This window comes from Curcuma longa, chromosome 18 (genome assembly GCF_044706935.1).
Source record: "Curcuma longa cultivar G26 ecotype Majalengka, Jawa Barat chromosome 18, ITB_CL_G26_1.1, whole genome shotgun sequence".
NCBI classification, from domain to species: Eukaryota; Viridiplantae; Streptophyta; class Magnoliopsida; order Zingiberales; family Zingiberaceae; genus Curcuma; species Curcuma longa.
The window spans coordinates 569,713-589,121 of record NC_133878.1 but is presented as its reverse complement, the minus strand read 5'-3'; the positions used below and the strand labels follow the sequence as shown (position 1 = coordinate 589,121).

At 37.2% G+C, this 19,409-nt stretch overlaps 1 protein-coding gene across 1 annotated transcript; it reads left to right on the top strand.

Annotated features, from left to right (window-relative positions):
• The first annotated feature begins 13,913 nt into the window (after positions 1 to 13,913).
• LOC141812301 (putative invertase inhibitor) lies at positions 13,914 to 14,441 on the top strand. Its single transcript, XM_074700344.1, has one exon. The coding sequence runs from the start codon at positions 13,914 to 13,916 to the stop codon at positions 14,439 to 14,441; it is 528 nt and encodes a 175-aa protein (XP_074556445.1).
• The last annotated feature ends 4,968 nt before the right edge of the window (positions 14,442 to 19,409 follow it).

The window sequence follows — 19,409 nt, the reverse complement described above, 5'->3', positions numbered from 1 at the left end:
CGTGCACTCCTTAATTGGGGCAGCAACATACTTTTAATTGGGTCAGACCATTGGGTCAGCCCAATTAAAAGTATGGAAGCCTGTCCAAGTTCATATTTGGTCACAGTAAAACAAAAAAGGGAATGTGCATTGATATATAGTTAGTGGCTACTGAGATTCAAACCCAGATCTCCACGACTACAACGTGGAGTGCTAACCACTAAACTCCAACCATAATATTTAATTAGGTTAGTTTCCTTTACATATTGATCAACATTTAATTGGGTTGTTCCATTATACCCAATTAAGCCCATTTAATTGGGCTGTTCCATGAGAATTAATTGAGCTTTCAGATTCTTGGTAATTGGGCAGTGACCAATTAATTGGGCAATGATCAAATTAATTGGGTTGTTCATGAATTAATTGGATTTCATTAGAAGACCAATTAATCTAATTTGCTCAGATTTCTAATTGGGCCAATTTTGGACTTTCAATTAGAGAGGTCTAATTTGGAAGTCATGTGCCCAATTGACCCAAAATAAGTGAAATGTCAAGTGATCTGTCACGAAGACAACACTTGATTAGACACAACCAAGTATAAATTAGACTTGGTTGACACAACTCTGATTTAGTTCAACCGGATCATGACTTGCTAGAGTTGACATTGGTCAACTATACTCATAATTGTGAGAAGTTATTTGAACAATTTATACTCGAGAAACAACTCAATAATAGGTTTAGTCAACATGACTAGAGATGATGAGAAAACTAAATATCATGCATGGTGCTTAGGTGCTTAGAGCTAATAACGTGGTGTTTTAGTTCTCATGGAACACTGTCATGTTGAATCTTTGTTGAGTCTTCAAGGTGCCAATTGATTGGTCAAAGGATTAGTTGACAAAGCCTCTGCAAATCAAGAAGATTTGTTTTTCTTGATTTATTGTGTTAGTTCTATACATGTATAAATTGAATTAAACTGGTATATATGCTGGTTTGTCAGTTTTGTACTGACTTAATTAATTTTAATTTTTTCCAGATGGCACGGATGATTACTACTTGACTCGTCGCGATGTGATGCGTAATAAGCTGAGGGAAGCTATCCAGGGGATAGAATATGACCCAACTTATAGAGTCAGTGGACATATTGTTGGGATCGTCCCGGTGCAATGTGCGTGTCTACACGTTTCGTAAACGTGCGCAGCGAAAATATACAGATAATTAAAACTAATTATTATCACACACACGTATGCAATACAGGAAATAACATGTGTACAAGACATGGCAGGAAATTAAAATTTTCAGAATAAAATTTATTCTACTTGCATAATTAAAATTTGCAGAATAAAATTATTCTAAACGTGTACCTCGCGATGACGATGTTGAGCCATATTGAATCAATCAAGCGATCCTCGTCCGAGTCCTGCCTCTACTGGTGATCCACGCCAAGTAGAGCTGTCAAACGGGTTAACCCATGGCGGAGCGGGCTAACCCATGGCGGGTCCATCATATGGTGGGGCGGGGCGGGCTAACCCACCAATTTGGCGGATTGGGAAATCTCCAACCCAACCCAACTCAAGGCGGGCCGCGGGTTAAGTGAGCCAACTCGCGGGCCTATTAAAAATAAAAAAATATTAAAAAATTTAAGTTTGAAGTATAATTTAAATTGATTAAGTTGAAAGTTTTAAGTTTGAATTATAATTTTTAAGCTTAAATTATATTTTAAAGAAATGAAACCCACTAATTCATTAAGTTTTATATTTTAATTTTAAAATTTAAAATAAATAAATAAATTTTCTCAACCCGCGAGCCAACCCAAGCCCACCGCAGGCCAACCTGCGCTGGTGTTGGCGTTCTGGATCTCCGTCCTGCGTTCCGGATTCTATCCGCTCCGAAAAGCATAGAACCCCACAGGACAAAAATTTTATCCCGCCAGGATCAATTGACAAAGTCTACAAAAGACTAAGTCAATCGATCCTTCAGGATCGCCGATTCCTAAATTACTAACTACGGTTTCTAAGACTAGTTCTAAGTAAAATTAAAACTGCGGAAAATAAATTTTACTCGAACCTTTATGATGACCTCGGAGCCTTCCGCTGTATTCCTATCCTCTTCCTGGACGTTGGGTGGGCAACGATCCTCCAGAAATAAAGAACTGCAACCTCCGGATGATGAAGCCTTGGATCGCTTTTCTTCTTCTTGCAGCACCTTCGCCTTGTCTCGTCTCTTTGCTTGGATCCGGCCACTTCCTTGGAGGAGGAGTTCGGCCACCTCAAGAGAAGAAGGAGAAGGGGCGGTGGAAGGGGAAGAAAAAGAAAAAGAGAAGGAAGAAGAAGAAGAGGGGCGGCGGCACTAAGGAGAAAGGAGAGGAGAGTTTTGTTTTCGGAAACCTTTCTCTCTTCTCTTGTCTTGTATCTTTGTGCCGCCCAACCCTCTCCCTTTTATAGCCACCACGCCAACACCAAGTCTTGGCCGCCCCTTCAAAAGATTTATTCCAATTTGGATTGATTCAATGAACCAATTCCAAATTATAGAAACATCTCAAGTCTTGGCCCTTGGATTAGCTTGCTTGGTTTCTAGCCGTCGGATCTTTTTGATTTGGTTTTTCCTTTTAAAAAAAATGAAATCAACCTTATCCTCATCTAGATGTGGCCGGCCACCCTTGGTTCATCCATTGAACCAACTTTATATAAAAAGAGAAAATAAAACCGAACCGAAGAGATCTCATCCGTCGGATGCAACTTAATCTCATCTAACGGTTACGATATAATCTCCTTTAATATAACTTGATCTCTTTGATCCAATGGCCATGATGAACTCCCTTGGGCGTGTGGTTCAATGAACCATGCCTGGTTCACCTCGTGAACCGGTTCTTCCTTCCAAAGAGAATTAAAACCGAACCGGAGAGATCTCGTCCATCGGACGCGACTTAATCTCATCCAACGGTTCTAATCTATTCTCTTCTATTCTTCTTTATTTATTTCGATCCAATGGATGCAACTTGATCTAATCCCACGGATACAAGCTGATCTCATCCATTAACTCATCCTACGGTCGAGAACTAATCTCATCCAACGGTCGAGATTAAATCTCATCCGACGGCTGAGAACTAATCTCATCCGTTTGATTGCATCCTTTTGAAGATGTCTTTAGGCTACAGTGGGGACCTCGAGGAGGTATTGGATCTGGCCTTCTGATGGGTTTCGGATCCCGTATTCAACCCCGAATACACACCTACATCCATCAACAACGATCCATTCCACTAGAGGATCATTGTTGCACTACCAATCCAATCCCCAAATTACGTTATGGGTTCCTTCTTATTATTTTATGCATTGCTCCCCGTGTTTAAGATATCGTATGTCCGTCAATTATCTGAGTTCACTGACAACTCAATAATCGACATCTAAGACCTTGAATAGTACCACTCATCCTTATTGTCAGCCGGACCAAGTCCACTTGCAAGATTTGACTTGACAATCCTTATGAGCTCTCCAAGGGGACATCATCAGCCCTACTGGGACACGGATTCCTTCTATAATTAATGGCACACCGTATAAATAGTAACATCACCCAACTTACCGAGAATATTTGATCTGACGGAAAGATCTCACCCTTTGGTAAATCAAAGCAATAATTACTAAGTATAGGTGCCCATTTATTACATCGGGATTAAGAGTGCATAATTATAATAACAGAGGTCTTGTTCAATTTGCGAGTCAGTGTAAATCGAACAACCTCAATGGTCCTACTCAATACACACAAAGTGCACTAGTGTAATTCTACAGTCAAGACAGACAGTCACCGAATTACACTACAACCGTTCCCGATGGTTTGTCCAAAGCCATCTTGGTTGTGAGCCTTAGTTTATAATTCACAAGGGACCGATAATCATGGTCTTCTGTGTCTCACAGACACCAAGTTATCTACAATGTAAATTAAAATCTTGAAGAAAATGTATATATGGACCAACCTGAAGGTTTTTTAATCGAAGGAAAAGGTCATCTAGTGTGTAAACTTAAGAAATCAATATATGGACTTAAACAAGCTTCTAGACAATGGTATATTAAGTTTAATGATACCATCACATCTTTTGGTTTTGAAGAAAATGTTGTTGATCATTGCATATACCAAAAGATCAGTGGGAGCAAAATTATACTTTTAGTCCTATATGTTGATGATATCTTACTTGCTACTAATGATTTGGGCATGTTGCATAAGACAAAAGAATTTCTCTCAAAGAATTTTGAAATGAAAGATATGGGCGAGGCATCCTGTGTGATCGGAATTGAAATATTTCGTGATAGATCACAAGGACTGTTGGGATTGTCTCAAAAAGCTTATATTGAAAGAATTCTAGAAAGATTTAATATGGAAAAATGTTCTGCTGGAATTGCTCCAATTCAAAAAGGGGATAAATTTAGTCTTATGCAATGTCCAAAGAATGATATAGAACGAAAACAAATGGATTCAATTCCATATGCTTCTGTTGTAGGAAGTCTAATGTATGTGCAAACCTGTACAAGACCGGATATTAGTTTTGCTGTTGGAATGCTCGGCAGATATCAAAGTAATCCAGGAATTGATCATTGGAAAGCTGCTAAGAAAGTTTTAAGGTATCTTCAAGGCACCAAGAATTACATGCTCATGTATAGAAAAACTAATCACTTGGAAGTGATTGGTTACTCAGATTCAGATTTTGCGGGATGCATTGACAGTAGAAAGTCCACTTTTGGTTATTTGTTTCTTCTTGGAGAAGGAGCAATATCATGGAAAAGTGCTAAACAATCTGTCATTGCCTTATCCACAATGGAAGCAGAGTTTGTGGCATGTTTTGAAGCCACAATCCATGCATTATGGCTGCGAAATTTTATTTCAGGACTTGGAGTTGTCGACACTATTGCCAAGCCGCTGAAAATTTATTGTGATAATTCTGCAGCAGTATTCTTCTCTAAAAATGACAAATATTCAAGAGGTGCCAAGCATATGGAATTAAAATATTTTGTCGTTAAAGAAGAAGTTCAGAAACAAAGAGTGTCTATTGATTATATTAGAACGGATCTTATGATTGCAGATCCGTTAACTAAAGGTTTACAACCAAAGATATTTAAAGAACATGTACATCGAATGGGTCTTGGTTATCCCTTTGAATGATATATTAAGTTGACACTTTGATATCACTTATGTGTTTCTGATATATAGTTTCTAGTTATGATGTGCACATTACTGTGTTATAACATGAATTGTCTAGAAACATTATTGTGGACCATTATGAAATTATATGTTCATTTATAGACCTAGTATGATAGAATGCTGATGTTTGTGGTATATAGAAGGAAGTATGTTATATAATGTACAACCGCTATAACCCACATTTAGTATTCCATTATATTAAGGTAATTATGATGTCTTAAGAGGATGAGTTTTTTGATGCTTAAAGTTATAATGCATCATACTTGAGGTTTTAATTTTAGACCAAGTGGGAGAATGTTAGATAATTATTATTATCTAATTAATAATTGGTCTTAAAAATTAAAGGAAAATAACGTAAAGCTAAATGTAACTTCATGCAATGGAAGTTACTAAATAAGTAAAACTCATCTATATATATTAATAATTATTATTAATAACTGATGTAAATAATAATTATAACCGATGCATGATGGATGCACGGAAATAATGAAAGCATACATATATTGGTCCTCTCTGCCTATAAATAGAAGATATTATAATGATCCATCAACGAAAAATATTGAGTGTCTTCGGAAAGAAAGGAAAGAAGAGAGAAATTAATATATGCAAAATAATTGCATTACAATGGCTTCTTCATCAAGCTCAGGTATGTAAAACATATAGATTTTCAAGATCCATTTCATTAAATAAATTTAATGATAATTGTAAAATTAACAGAAGATGCGCCAGTAGCCTCTTCATGCTTGCGGCCGGTAGGTTCTCATGAGAAGGAGTGATCGCAGAAGGGAAAACGCGCTGTAGGGTTTCCGCGAGCCAGCAGCCGCCACGCGTGATGTTAGTTTTGAAAGGTGTTTTAATGCAATCGCCTTACGGTTATACTATTTATTAAATAAATAGTAATTTACTATTTGTGTGCACATTTCATATGTGTTTGATTGGATCTTAAACTCAAATACTGAATGCCCGTAATACGATTCATAGCGTGAAAGAATTTGTGATTGGATCACAACTAGTGAGCGTCTCTACACGTGTAATTATGAATGTATTGGAATTATCCCTAGTCGAGGAATTGATGAGCACGGACGTCATCAATTCTGTCTAGACTAGCACATTTTGAACTCTTTGGTTAGCCAAGCAGTCGATCTTACTACTAGAGACATTCGATGTTAAGAGTTAAACGTGGATGCTAGTTAAATGTAACTAGTTCATTGGAGTGACCTGTCTTGAGACTTCATATAGTTCGATATATATATATGCCAATGAAGATCTCAGTGTAGCTTAAGTGCGAGTTTTTTTGACTTGCAGTATTCAAGTCACCTTGGTCATAGAGGCTTATACTTTGACATCTTAAGCAAGCATTTCCAAGAAGGTGTGGACTTGAAATGATTGAGTATAAGTCGAAGTGCCCGAAGGTGTTTGAATAGCCCATAGAAGATCCACTGCTCCTTGAAAAAGGAGACGTATATCTTGCGGCCGCTTGTCAGGATTGTTACTAAAAGTCTTTGGCCAAAGCATTACATGTCAATAGTACGGTACTCTTGGATACGTGTACAAGTAACTTGAATCCACAGGACAAGAAAGTAGCTTGGGCTAGGTATGGCGTAGTCAGCCTAGTAGGGACCGACACATAGACGATGTCTTGAACCAAGTGGGTATAAGACGGTGAAAGGAACGAGGCACGATTCAATATAGCTGCTGAAGTGTTTAGAAGATGTTCTGGAATCAATCATTGATTTTTCAATCAATTGGAGATCATGATGTACTACTAGGTGCCACTCATGATCATTCCGTAATTAATGGTTAATTACGGACGACCAACTTAACCGGGAACCTATTGGGTTACACGCATAACAAGTTCTCCGAAGGACTTAAAACGAGTTTGAGAATTAGATTCTCAGAATGAGAGAAATAAAATCTAATTAGACCACATAAAGGACAATATGATGGAATTTGTCTTACGAAGATGAAATGAACGAAACTGATTTCATTCAAATCAGAGGTCGTTTGGTTAGTGAACCAAATGATTCAATTTTGAATCGAATTGAACCAACTTGATTTGGTTCATGATGGAAGAGGTTTTGACAAAATGGAAGTGATGAAAAGCTTCGTCTTGAGAAGACGAAACGAACAAAACTGATTTGAGTCAAATCAGAATTCATTTGGTTAGTGAACCAAGTGAACCAAAATGAACTCGCTCTAAACTCAAATCCTAATCGGTTTGGCCGGTTTGTTTTATTTGTCTGGTTTAAACTTTTTCGGTTTAAGGGTTTTTTTCTTTTGGAGTTTTTTTGTTGGCTGCTGTATGAAACCCAATTTGAGAAAAAGCACTGTAGCTTTCTCCTTTAAAAGCCAATCGCTAAACTAATGCCCTGGTTCATCATCTTCTCCGTGCGGTCTCTGCCCTGCGCACCGCGCGGCTGCCACCGATTGGGGGGAAGAAAACGACGCCATCTGAGTTGAGCTTCTTCCTCCCGAGTGCAATGGCCGCAAGCGATGAAGAAAGGCTAGGCTAGGGTGCGCCGCTGTGCTTTGCTCGGTTCGCACCGCTGTGCTCCGCTCGGTTCGTGCCGCTGTGCTCCGCCAGGTTCTGTCGGATGCTCCTCTTGGTTCCGTCTTCCTCGTGACGTTCGTTGGCGAAAGAACTGCCCCGATCACGACCTCTGCTCCGGCCAACAGTGCCTCTGTTTCTGCCGGTCACCTCTACTCCGATGCCTGGTTGTCTCTGCGTCGGCCGGACATCTTTGCTCCACTGGCTGCGGATCTCTCGGCGTTGGAAGCCTCTGCTTTGGTTTCTGCCTTTTGCCGGCCAAAGCTCGTTGTTCGCCAGAGATGCCTACTGCCGGAGCCGTGTTTACCAGGGTGAAGGAGAGGAGAGGAGGAGCTTTGTTCGGCCATGGAAGAAAAGGAGAAGGAAGAATTGGTCTTCTTCATCAGGAGATAGACAGGAAAACCCTAGTTTTCCTTTATTCCTTTTCGGTTCTATTTGGGTCATGTAAAGCTCTATTTTGGCTGTGTAAATAGGGAGGGATTGTGTCAGGTTTTGTCGTCGAAATCCTGTGCAGTCATCGAAAATTGTTTCGGTCATTGGATAGGTTATTCGAACGCTATCAACCTACTTCGGTCGTTTGACGATCGTATACCATCTTATCGGAAGCTTGTAAAGCTTCTGGAGATTTTTTCATCAACGTCGGAAAGGTTCCGATCAATTTGTCCTAAATCGGCGGTCAACGGTTGACCACCGAAAACTACATCGGAAATATGATTTTCGGTGATAGTTAAAAAGCTTCGGAAACAATCGCGACAAACGTTGTTGCGTGATTTTTTGAATAAGTTTTTCTCTATTCGATCGTCATCGATCATCGGATAGTACTGAAGACGATGACGCGACTCATGGCTTCCGAAGCCGTCCAGATGGGAGCTTGGCGTGGATTACCAGTAGAGGCGGGACTCAGACGAGGACCACTCGATTGATATCAACACCGCTCAATCGTCATCGGAAAGGTACACATAGAATAATTTACTATTCTGTAAATTTTAATTTCCTGTCATGCTTGTAAGCTATTTATTTCCTATTATGCATGCGTGTGTTGTGATAATAATTAGTTTTAATTATCTATATATTTCCGCTGCGCACGTTTTTGAAACATGTAAACACGCGTATTGCACCAGAACGATCCCAACACGTGATTCCTTGATTTTTGTTGCGCAGCCAGGGGAGATAAAGACGCGGGGAGAAGAAGTAAGAAGGACCGCCGGCGCTTGCATGGAAAGAAAGGGAAGAAAAAGGAAGAAGAGGACACCAGTAGCCTCTCCCTTCTTGCCCTAGGGTCTCTCCACCTTCAACAACGCGGTGGCCAAGCAAAGATCGGGGAATCACGGTGGCTTCATCGAAAAATATGGCACCACCCCTATTTTTATCGCGCAAGAGGAAGAACACTGTGCGGCATGTTCGGGTGGAGAAAACCGGAAACCAAAAATCCTAACCCAAGTCAACACTGTAGCGAACCGAACCAGACCGGGTTCAAAACTTGGTTCGCTTGGTTCACTAACCAAATGAACTCTGATTTGACCCAAACTAGTTTTGTTAGTTTCGTTTTCACAAGATGAAGCTTCTTGTCATATCCGTTCTACCAAAACCTCTTCTATCATGAACCAAACTAAGTTGGTTCAATTTGGTTCAAAATTGAATCATTTGGTTCACTAACCAAATGACCTCTAATTTGAACGAAATCAATTTCGTTCATTTCGTCTTTGTAAGATGAGTTTCATCATTTTGTCCATTGTCTGGTTCAACCAAACCTTATTTCTCTCGTTCTGAGAATTCAATCCTCAAACTCGTTTTAAGTCCTTCGAAGAACTTGTATTGCGTGTGACCCAATAGGTTTCCGGTTATGTTGGCTGTCCGTAATTAACCATTAATTATGGAACGATTATGAGTGACACCTAGTAGTACATCATGATCCCAAATTGATCAGAAAATCAACGACTAATTTTAGAACATTTCTAAACCCTTCAACAGCTACACTGAATCGTGTCTCATTCCTTTCACCGTCTTATACTTACTTGGTTCAGGACATGGTCTATGTGTCTGTCCCCACTAGGCTGACTACGTCACACCTAGCCCAAGCTGCTTTCTTGTCCTGTGGATTCAAGTTACTTATACATGTATCCAATAGTACTGTACTCTTAACATGTAATGCTTTGACCAAAGACTTTTAGTAACAATCCTCACAAGCGGCCGCAAGGTATACGTCTCCTTTTCTAAGGAGTAGTGAATCCTCTATGGGCTATTCAAACACCTTCGGGCATTTCGACTTATGCCCAATTATCTAGGGTCAATACCTCCTCGGAGATGCTTGCTTAAGATGTCAAAGTATAAGCTTCCATGACCAATGTGACTTGAATACCGCAAGTCAAAATAAACTCGCACTTAAGCTGCATTGAGATCTTCATTGATATATGAATCGAACTATATGAAGTCTCATGATAAGTCACTCCAATGAACTAGTTACCTTCAACTAGCATCCACGTTTAACTCTCAACATCGAATGTCTCCAGTAGTGAGATCAGCTGCTTGGCTAACCAAGAAGTTCAAAACGTACTAGTCTCGACAGAATCGATGATGTCCATGCTCATCAATTCCTCGACTAGGGATAATTCCAATAAATTCATAATTACACGTGTAGAGATGCTCATTAGTTGTGATCCAATCACAAATTCTCTCACGCTATGAATCATATTGCGGACATTCAGTATTTGAGTTTAAGATCTAATCAAACACATATGGAATGTGCACTCAAATAGTGAATTGCTATTTATCCAATAAATAGTGTAACCGTAAGACGATTGCCTTAGGATACCCCTCAAATCTAACAACCTAGATGATAAAAAATCCACATCAGGTTATGCATTCTTGTTGAATGGTGGCGCCATCTCCTAGAACAGTAAGAAACAGGCTTGTGTAGCCTTATCGACTATGAAAGCTGAATATGTAGCATGTTCAACTGCTATAAAAGAAGCAGTCTGGTTGAGAAGGTTCCTGAAGTATCTGAAGATTGCTGAAAACAGTGGGAGTCCAGTTACTGTCTATTGTGACAGTCAAGTTGTTATAGCTTTTTCAAAGGATCCTAAATATCACAACAAGGGCAAGCATATAGCTATCAAATATAATTTTGTAAGAGATATTATTGCTAAAAAGAAGGTGATTCTTGAGTATATCCTTACAAGAGTTATGCTTGCAGATCCTTTTACTAAGTCAATGACTAGAGAGTCATTCATTGAGCATGTAAAATATATGAGACTTCGTAGAATGTAACATTGTTATTGTTAACAATCAGATATTATAATTTAATTGCGTAAAATGTCATAATCTATTCAGTGTATGTGAGAAGTTACATTCTTGAGATAATATTTTAATGAGCATGTTAGCAGGTAGTGATTGGTTCTGTCGCATGGACAATCATCTCTATTTGTTATGTATGAATAGAGGTAAGACCAGTACTTATAGTTCAGCTTATGCAGCTGTTGGCTTGTATAGTTGAAAAATTGTTACATTACTATAAGCTGGGGTCGCCTTGATAAGTGAATCAAGATGAGATCATTTAAAGTTTGATGATCGAAGTAAATGATCCCACCGTTTACTAAACCTGTTAGTAGCCAGATAAGAATTCATGTGTTGGATTCAGGATTAAACATTATGAATGTCTTGATCAAAATCTGTATGATGTTGATTTGAGAAAAACATACATTTTTTTTTGTAAAGAGAATAACATCGTAGCATGTGATCCATACCACATGTGCTAAGACGATAATAAGGGTAGTAGGAGAATGGATCTCTGCTGCTCTATTATGTGAGCCCTATGAGATTATATGTTGATCTCAACATTTGCTTTAAGTGACTATTTAGCTGTTTACTTAAAATTTTAATCAGGGTCTGCTACTTTAGCATGTAAACCTATGACTATGGATGATTCGGTCTATGGAACATGACTAGGAAAGCAACTGATTAAAATGAATAGATTCAAGCTAAAAAGGAAGATTAAATATATTCACATCTCTTTAAGAATATTCACTGATTGATCCATTTCTGTTATGTATGGAAATGATTGTAAATATTATAGATATGAAACATACTCTTGACATTATGGTCAAACTGAGGGATTAGAGATGTTCATATTGATGTAAATAAATATTATTTAATCTGGGTAAATAGCAAGACATTATGAGTCTATGAGAATGGTTATGTACTACTAGGAGAATGATTTTTGTACCACTGGAGAACGGTTATGTGCCACCTGGATGATGGCTGTGAGCCATCAGACAAATGTCTATGTGTTATTTAGAAAATGATTATATACCATTTGAGGAGCGGCTAAGTTAGGTATAACAACTTTTCTTAGCATCGATCGCTCTATGAGCAGCTATGTAAGGTGTAATAACTTTCTTAGCAATGAATGCTCAATGTGCTTGTTGTCGTACGAACCATTTTCCTATGTATGAATTGGTTATTCTTTTAGTCTATGTGACTATGTACTCCAGTTTTATTTAGTCTACGTGGCTAGATACCTTTTAATGGTCTTTGTGACTATTTACCTTTGTGGCTTCACTTGGACGAGTGGGAAATGTGAGTAGTTACGGTAACTGCCCACGGAGTGCATGTTCCGTGTGATGCACTCTGTGTGGACCTCTCCCTATTAAAAGGGAGAGGAATGCTCTGAGAAAAGGGAGCGTTTTTACCAGTGTTGAGGAGTGTGCGTCCAAGTTTAGAAGCACCAAAACAGAGAAGGAAGAAGAGAGGAACGCTGCTGGAGAAGAGGAAAGGAACACCGAAGAGGATTTGGTTTGTGGAAACCTGAGGACTCCTCCGACACAAGTGATCCAAGGATTTGGTTTGTGGAAACCTGAGGAACTCTCCTTTAGAAGCACCAAAACAGAGAAGGAAGAAGAGAGGAACGTTGCTGGAGAAGAGGAAAGGAACACCGATGATTGCTCCTCCGACACAAGTGATCCAAGCCGAATTTTCTCGCAACAACAGGTAAACTTTGAAATGTTTACAGGGCGTGGATCAACTCATTAAAAATCTATCATATGATAGGACGGGATGGACCAGTCTGCCATCTTGGTTGGCTAGAAAATCTTTAACCTAACTCAAGAAAGAATGCGAATTACTCGGGTTAACCTACAAGTCTACTAAAAAATAAAATATATGTATATAAGGTTGAAATTTTTACATTTGGATTGCGAATTTGATGGATTAAACCCACGAGTTCATAAAAAAATAAAAATATATATAGAAAAGATTAAAAATTTTAAGTTTGATTGTGGATTAGGTGGGTTAAGTTTACGAGCCTATTAAAATTTTTACTTTTATTTTAAATTTTAGAAGAAAAACATAAGTTTCTCAATCCGCGAGCTAACTCAAGTTTACCATGAGCTGACGCGCATAGGTCGTAGGCCTAGGAGGACCAATTCACTAGGACTCATCTTAAAATGGATTGATAAAATATCAATTCAATTTATTTAAATTATTTGATGATTTGAGCTAATTCAATGAACCTAACTGCTCAACAATCTTAAAATCTTGAAGATTACGGAATGCGTCCCCTCCATATTATATTTGATTTATCTCCCTCACCTTTTCCTTATTGGATTTATCTACCCAATTAATATAAATATATATACAAAAGAAAAATATAATATTATTAAATTAAATTAAACTAAACATTTTATTGGTAAATATAAATATATTAAATTGAAAGAGTCTATATTTAATGTTCATATAATGTTTAGATATCTAAATGTAAATAAAATTTTAAATTTTTTCCAAAATATTATATTGAATTAAACTTTGTTAGAAATCAAGTTTTGATTGTGACAGTATTGAGAGTTTTATAAAAATACTAAATAGGAATATATATAGAATACATGTTTACTTAAAATAGATATTGAGATACGAAATTTCTTTCTAAAAGAATTGTATTAATACCCCAAATGAAATCTGATTGATTTATATTTACTGATTTCCTTCCATTAAATCGTAATTAGCACAATTATTTTACAAAATATATAAACTTATGGATAATTAAATATTATTAAAAATTGTGAAATGTTGGAAAATATTTATCCTTCTAATACAATTAATTTCTTTCCAAAATTTATGCAGATCACCCCTACAAATTTGCACAATCTGCTCCTTGGAGACATTAACAAAAATCAAATCGATTACTTAATCAAAGACGTCGACGATGAGGCCTACTGATCTGCTCGTGCTCGCTGCCGTCCTTCTCATCCTCTCACCGGCGGCGCACGCCACCGTGGAGTCCACCTGCAAGGCAGTCTCCGGCGGCGAGTCGGGAGGCAAATACGACTTCTGTGTCAAGACGTTGCAGTCGGACCCCGCCAGCGCCACCGCCGACCTGCGTGGCCACGCTGTCATCGCCACCAGCCTGTCGTCCAACAAGGCGGCGGAGGTCTTCGCCAAGATACAGACGCTGCTGCAGAGCTCGCAGGACAAGGACGAGAGGATGTGCCTATCGACGTGCAGCGAACTGTACGACCTCCTGATCTCCGACCTCGACAAGGCGTCGAGCGCCATCAAGGAGAGCCGCAAGGACGACGCCATAACCGCTCTCAGCTCCAGCCTCGATGCGCCGGACAACTGCGAGATGGCGTTCGAAGAACTAAGTGTGACGTCGCCGCTGGCGGCGGACGACAACGATCAATCGCAGCTCTGCCGACTCGCCTTGCAAATCGGTAGTTTGGCATTGAACTGAGTCTTTTAGCACTTCCAAGGAATAATAAAGAACCAAATAGTATTATTTTGTGACGACATCACAAAATAAATTTAGATCATGTGTTTATTCTAATTTGATCAATAAATTTTACTTTTTATTGATTAAAATGTTTAGAATGTATGCATCTTTTATATCTAAATGAAAAACATATCTATTTGTTCCTTAAAAATATTGAATATAAATATTTTTAAAGTTAGTTTTATATATCGCATGCACATAATCATATGTATTTTCAATAAGTTTTATTTATCAAAACTTGTCATAGAATTTTAATTTAAAATTATAAATTCATCTCTTTTATTTGATTTGATTTTTTAGTTATCAAAATTAATTTGAGTTGCAATTGTAACCTGGATCCATCCAAATTAAACTGAGTTTATTTAAATAAATTAATAATATTATTAACGAACACTCTTAAATTAACTGGAAATATATATATATATATATATATATATATATATATATATATATATATATATATATGCGCGATATATATATATATATGCCTCCGGAATATTATGTAATGATAAAAAGTGAGATAGTCTTTAGTCATAAAAATTGAATACTTGGATTACCTTATGTATATATATATCACTATAACAAATTTGACTTTTTGTAGTGCACATTGCATGCTGCATAACTTTAAACTGTTGAAACTTATAGTACATCTACAGCGCGCGAGCGTGCGTTGCGAAAAATTGCATTCGCAGCGTGCCTGTGCGTTGCGGATAATTATATTCTTAAAGTACATATATACCTATATACACAAATATAATACAAATATAAATAATTATAAAATCAAAGCTCTAACATTTATAATCCAACACACAAATACCATATACAAATATCATATAAAATTATAATATCACATTTACAATTATAAAATCAGATCTCAAATAATTATTATATATATCAGAGATAACCATCAACATTTAGTTAGATAAAACAATCCAAACTAGATGCCCAAGCGACTGTGCTTCCTATTACATCCTCGAGAAAAAATATCTCTTCCTTTGGTTGAATTAGCTCCACATTCTCCATGAAAACTCTATCAATCCAAACTTTCCAATAAGATCCACCAAGAGGAACATGATGTGCTTTTGCTTTTAGATCCGTGGATACAATTCGACCTTTTGCAACAGCTCCATTAATAGACCAATGAAACATCTTACATTTAACATTAACACTGATATCTTCAGCACTCACATTTTTTAGTTTTGACTATATAACAATAAAAAGTAATTAATGATCAAATAAATTTTTATAATAAAGCATGCTATAAATAATAAACGAAAGTATAATATTGTATTAAGATAGTTACCTGAGTTGTAACATTGCTATCGCCACAAATATAATTTCCAATACTGCTACCAATGCCACCACTAGCAACCTAATTTTACAAACAAATTAGTTATTGTTAGTCTAATACAAAAGAAAATAGACCTTCTATAGGGAAAATAAATTAGCTAGTACAACAGAAAACATTAGTTATTGTGGTTTTTTGAACAGATACAACTATGGATTTCCAAAGGAACATTAATAAGGAGAGAAAACTGAATCATGTACCACACAATTACATTATGGTTGGTGCCAAATCAAGTCTTCAACCTTTTCTTCTATTTTAAACATCCTTTTCAATTTAGGTATCTTGGGAAAATATCGAAGCACCTTTTCTGGAACTCCTTTACGAACTTTAGTAGTGATTTTGTCAACCTTCCATCTTGAGGAACCACAATTTGGGCATGAGTCCAAATCTTTAAGCTCCTTTCTAAATAGACAACAATCGTTTGGGCTGTTAGGACCTTGTAAGCTAGAAGGGGGGTTGAATAGCTTCATTTGAACAAACTTGAACTTTTATCGATGAAGAATCCTCGCTACACACCCTCTCAACTCAACAATGCTAACGCGAAGGATTTACTTGGTATTCACCTCCTTGAGGCTACTAATCCAAGGATCTTCACTCAGCTTACTCTTCCACTATATCCTCTCCTTCTCGGATAAATATCGAAGGCGGAGAAATCTTCTTACAACAGATTACAAGTTGTACAAAAATAGCCAAGTAATACAAGGAAGAAGAAGAGTAGAGATTACACAAAACGTGATGAGTATGCTTCTTCTTCTTCAAGAGGTTGCTCCAAATTTTGTAGATGAACACCAGTATGTTTCTTGATCATTATAGCACAAGTATTTGGGAAAAAAACAACATGGATGATGCCCTCCATGAACATCTCTCTCCATTTAAGCAGATTTAGTTTTTTAGGTCATCAGTCAACTAGTTTTACCATGCAGTCGACTGATTTGGTCAATGTCAGAAAACGACCACTAAATTGCTGAGGTCACGCTTGATTCTGTTGGAATTTCAAATTCCAATCGACTCATTTTTCCCATCAGTCGATTGATGTGAATGATCAGTCGAGTCATTTTACATTTTGTTCTCTTCCCAGTCGACTGATGTGGAAAGCCAGTCGAGTCGATTCTCTTCTGTTCGCTTCCGAAGCAACATCAGTCGACTGATCTTCAAGATCAGTCGACTGAGCAGAGAAACTCACTCGACTGGTGTGTCTTTCAGTCGACTAACGTAGAGTATCATCCATAATTTCTTGATGCCAGTCAACTGACCCTACCATGTCAGTCGACTGACCCTACCATGCCATTCGACTAACATCAGGATTTAGTGGCTTAAATGAAGTCTTACCGAGTTCTTTCCTCGCTTGATCAAGAGTCTGGTCGTAGACCTTCTTGATCTTCATTTGCCTTACCCTGTAAGGACATTCTCATGCCAAGAGCTCACCTCTTGGACTTCCCTTTTGCCATATGTCCGGTCTTCTCACCCGCAAGGACTTTCCTCCATTTGCCTTACCCTTGTAAGAACTTTCCCATGCCAAGAGCTCGCTCCTCGACCCTCTCGGACATCCCTTTTACCTTACGTCCGGTCTTCTCACCCGCAATGACTTTTCTCCATTTGCCTTATCTTGTAAGGACTTTCGATCACCAAGTGTTCGATCAACCTTAACCCACTTGGACTTTCCTCTTGCCAACTTCCATATTGGACTTTTCATCTCTTGCCAAGTGTCTGGTCCTCCATGACCCACTTGGACTTCTCACCATCAAGTATTCAGTCAACCTAGACTTACTTGACACCTTATCAACATATTGATCAAACATCAAAATCCAACTCGAGTCAAACCGAGCTTGGCCAACTTGGTCAACATTGACTTGAGGTTGATTGCACCAATAATCTTCCCCTTTTTAATGTGTGACAATATGTTTAAGTTAGACTAACTCTCCCCCTTTGGCACACATCAAAAAAATCTTTTCTCAAAATTCATTCATCTTATCCAATTCATACCTTTAAGGTGGACCTCCCCCTCAAAGCATGTTCCAACCACTATCATTGCACCAACAATGATTTTAGAATTCCTAAACCTTTAGGAAATCAAGAGTTTAAGTCATGAAGTTAAAACTTTAACCTTGAATCTAAACCTCCTTCTCAAATCCTTATCTTCCCATTTTTAACATTCCTTTCTTATTTTCATTAAGAAAATCACCTTTGAATGCTTATCCAAGTATATCACATGGTTAGGGATAGTTAAGTCATTCAGAATTAGCCTAAATACCTTAAACAAATCCATTTTAGTGAAAAATATAAAACTCAGTCGACTGATTACTGATATCAGTCGACTAATACAAAGAAAACTGCACTTTCAATTTTCAGACCAAATTTCAAAAATAATAAGTAATTTCATAATTCTTGAAAAATCACTAAATTTTATACATACATTACTTATGTCAAATAATATCAGGGAAAAATAGTTTTCTAAGAAAATACATTTTTATTTTCAAAGAATGATACAAAGTTGAAAACCATTGAAAACTTCAATGTTTCACTCTAACTTTGTATCAATTTGATCAATGGTGATTCCTATTAACAAATAGACTTCACCAAGATTTTCTAAAATATTTTTGAAATCATTTTCAAAACTAATTTCCAACCATGATCTATGGGCTAAATGTACATGACTTGCACATTAGCTTTCCCCATGATTGGCCAACACAAAATCAATTTGTTTTGACGAAACTAAAGCTCATTTGGTACATCAAATTACATCTTGAACTTAGTTCATCATCCTAACATCTCACTTGTATCTAATGTTCCTCAATACACATACAAGTTAATCCTATTGTTTTGTGAGATGTAAAACTATATAATAATTTTTTTAAAAAAATTAAGGGATCGTGCATTTCTATCTAGGTATTCTATATTTGATCATCCTACCTAGGATATCAAATAATATCATTTATATCCTTAATTATAATCGATTGATATAATGCATATAAATGAGTATGATATACATCAAATGCATAACTTCAACGAAAATTCTATTATAACTTAAATGATCCATATATGATATGACATGATTATACTGATTCATATTATCATGACAAGATAAAAGTATGAAATGATGTCATAACATGTGATAGGGCATATAAGCATGATAACTACAATAGAGTGAAAATACTTAGATTTGAAATCTTAATGTTGTCATCAAATTATTATACCAAATATGTAATTTAACATATGTGATCCTATCTCCCTCGAATTGTGTCAAAAATTTATATTTAACACATTTGTTAATTCTATTTTATTTGTATCAATGTTAATCAATCTCAAGCCTTTATTTTTGATCCTCAAGGATAAGATTTCATTTTTAAAATATCACAATACTTTGAAAATATCTTAAAATGCCAACTTCATTATGGTTGGGTTAACTACCCTTCCAATTAAGGTTGGCATATCCTGTACCCATTTAGTTTGAAAAAATCACACTCTTAGGAACCCAATGCCTATTGGAGCTCCTTGGGTGCACTAGGTACTCACTAGGGATAACTTCCCTAGATACCTTCTTAATAACTCTCCTAGTCTTATTAGAAGTCTTAGTCATGCTA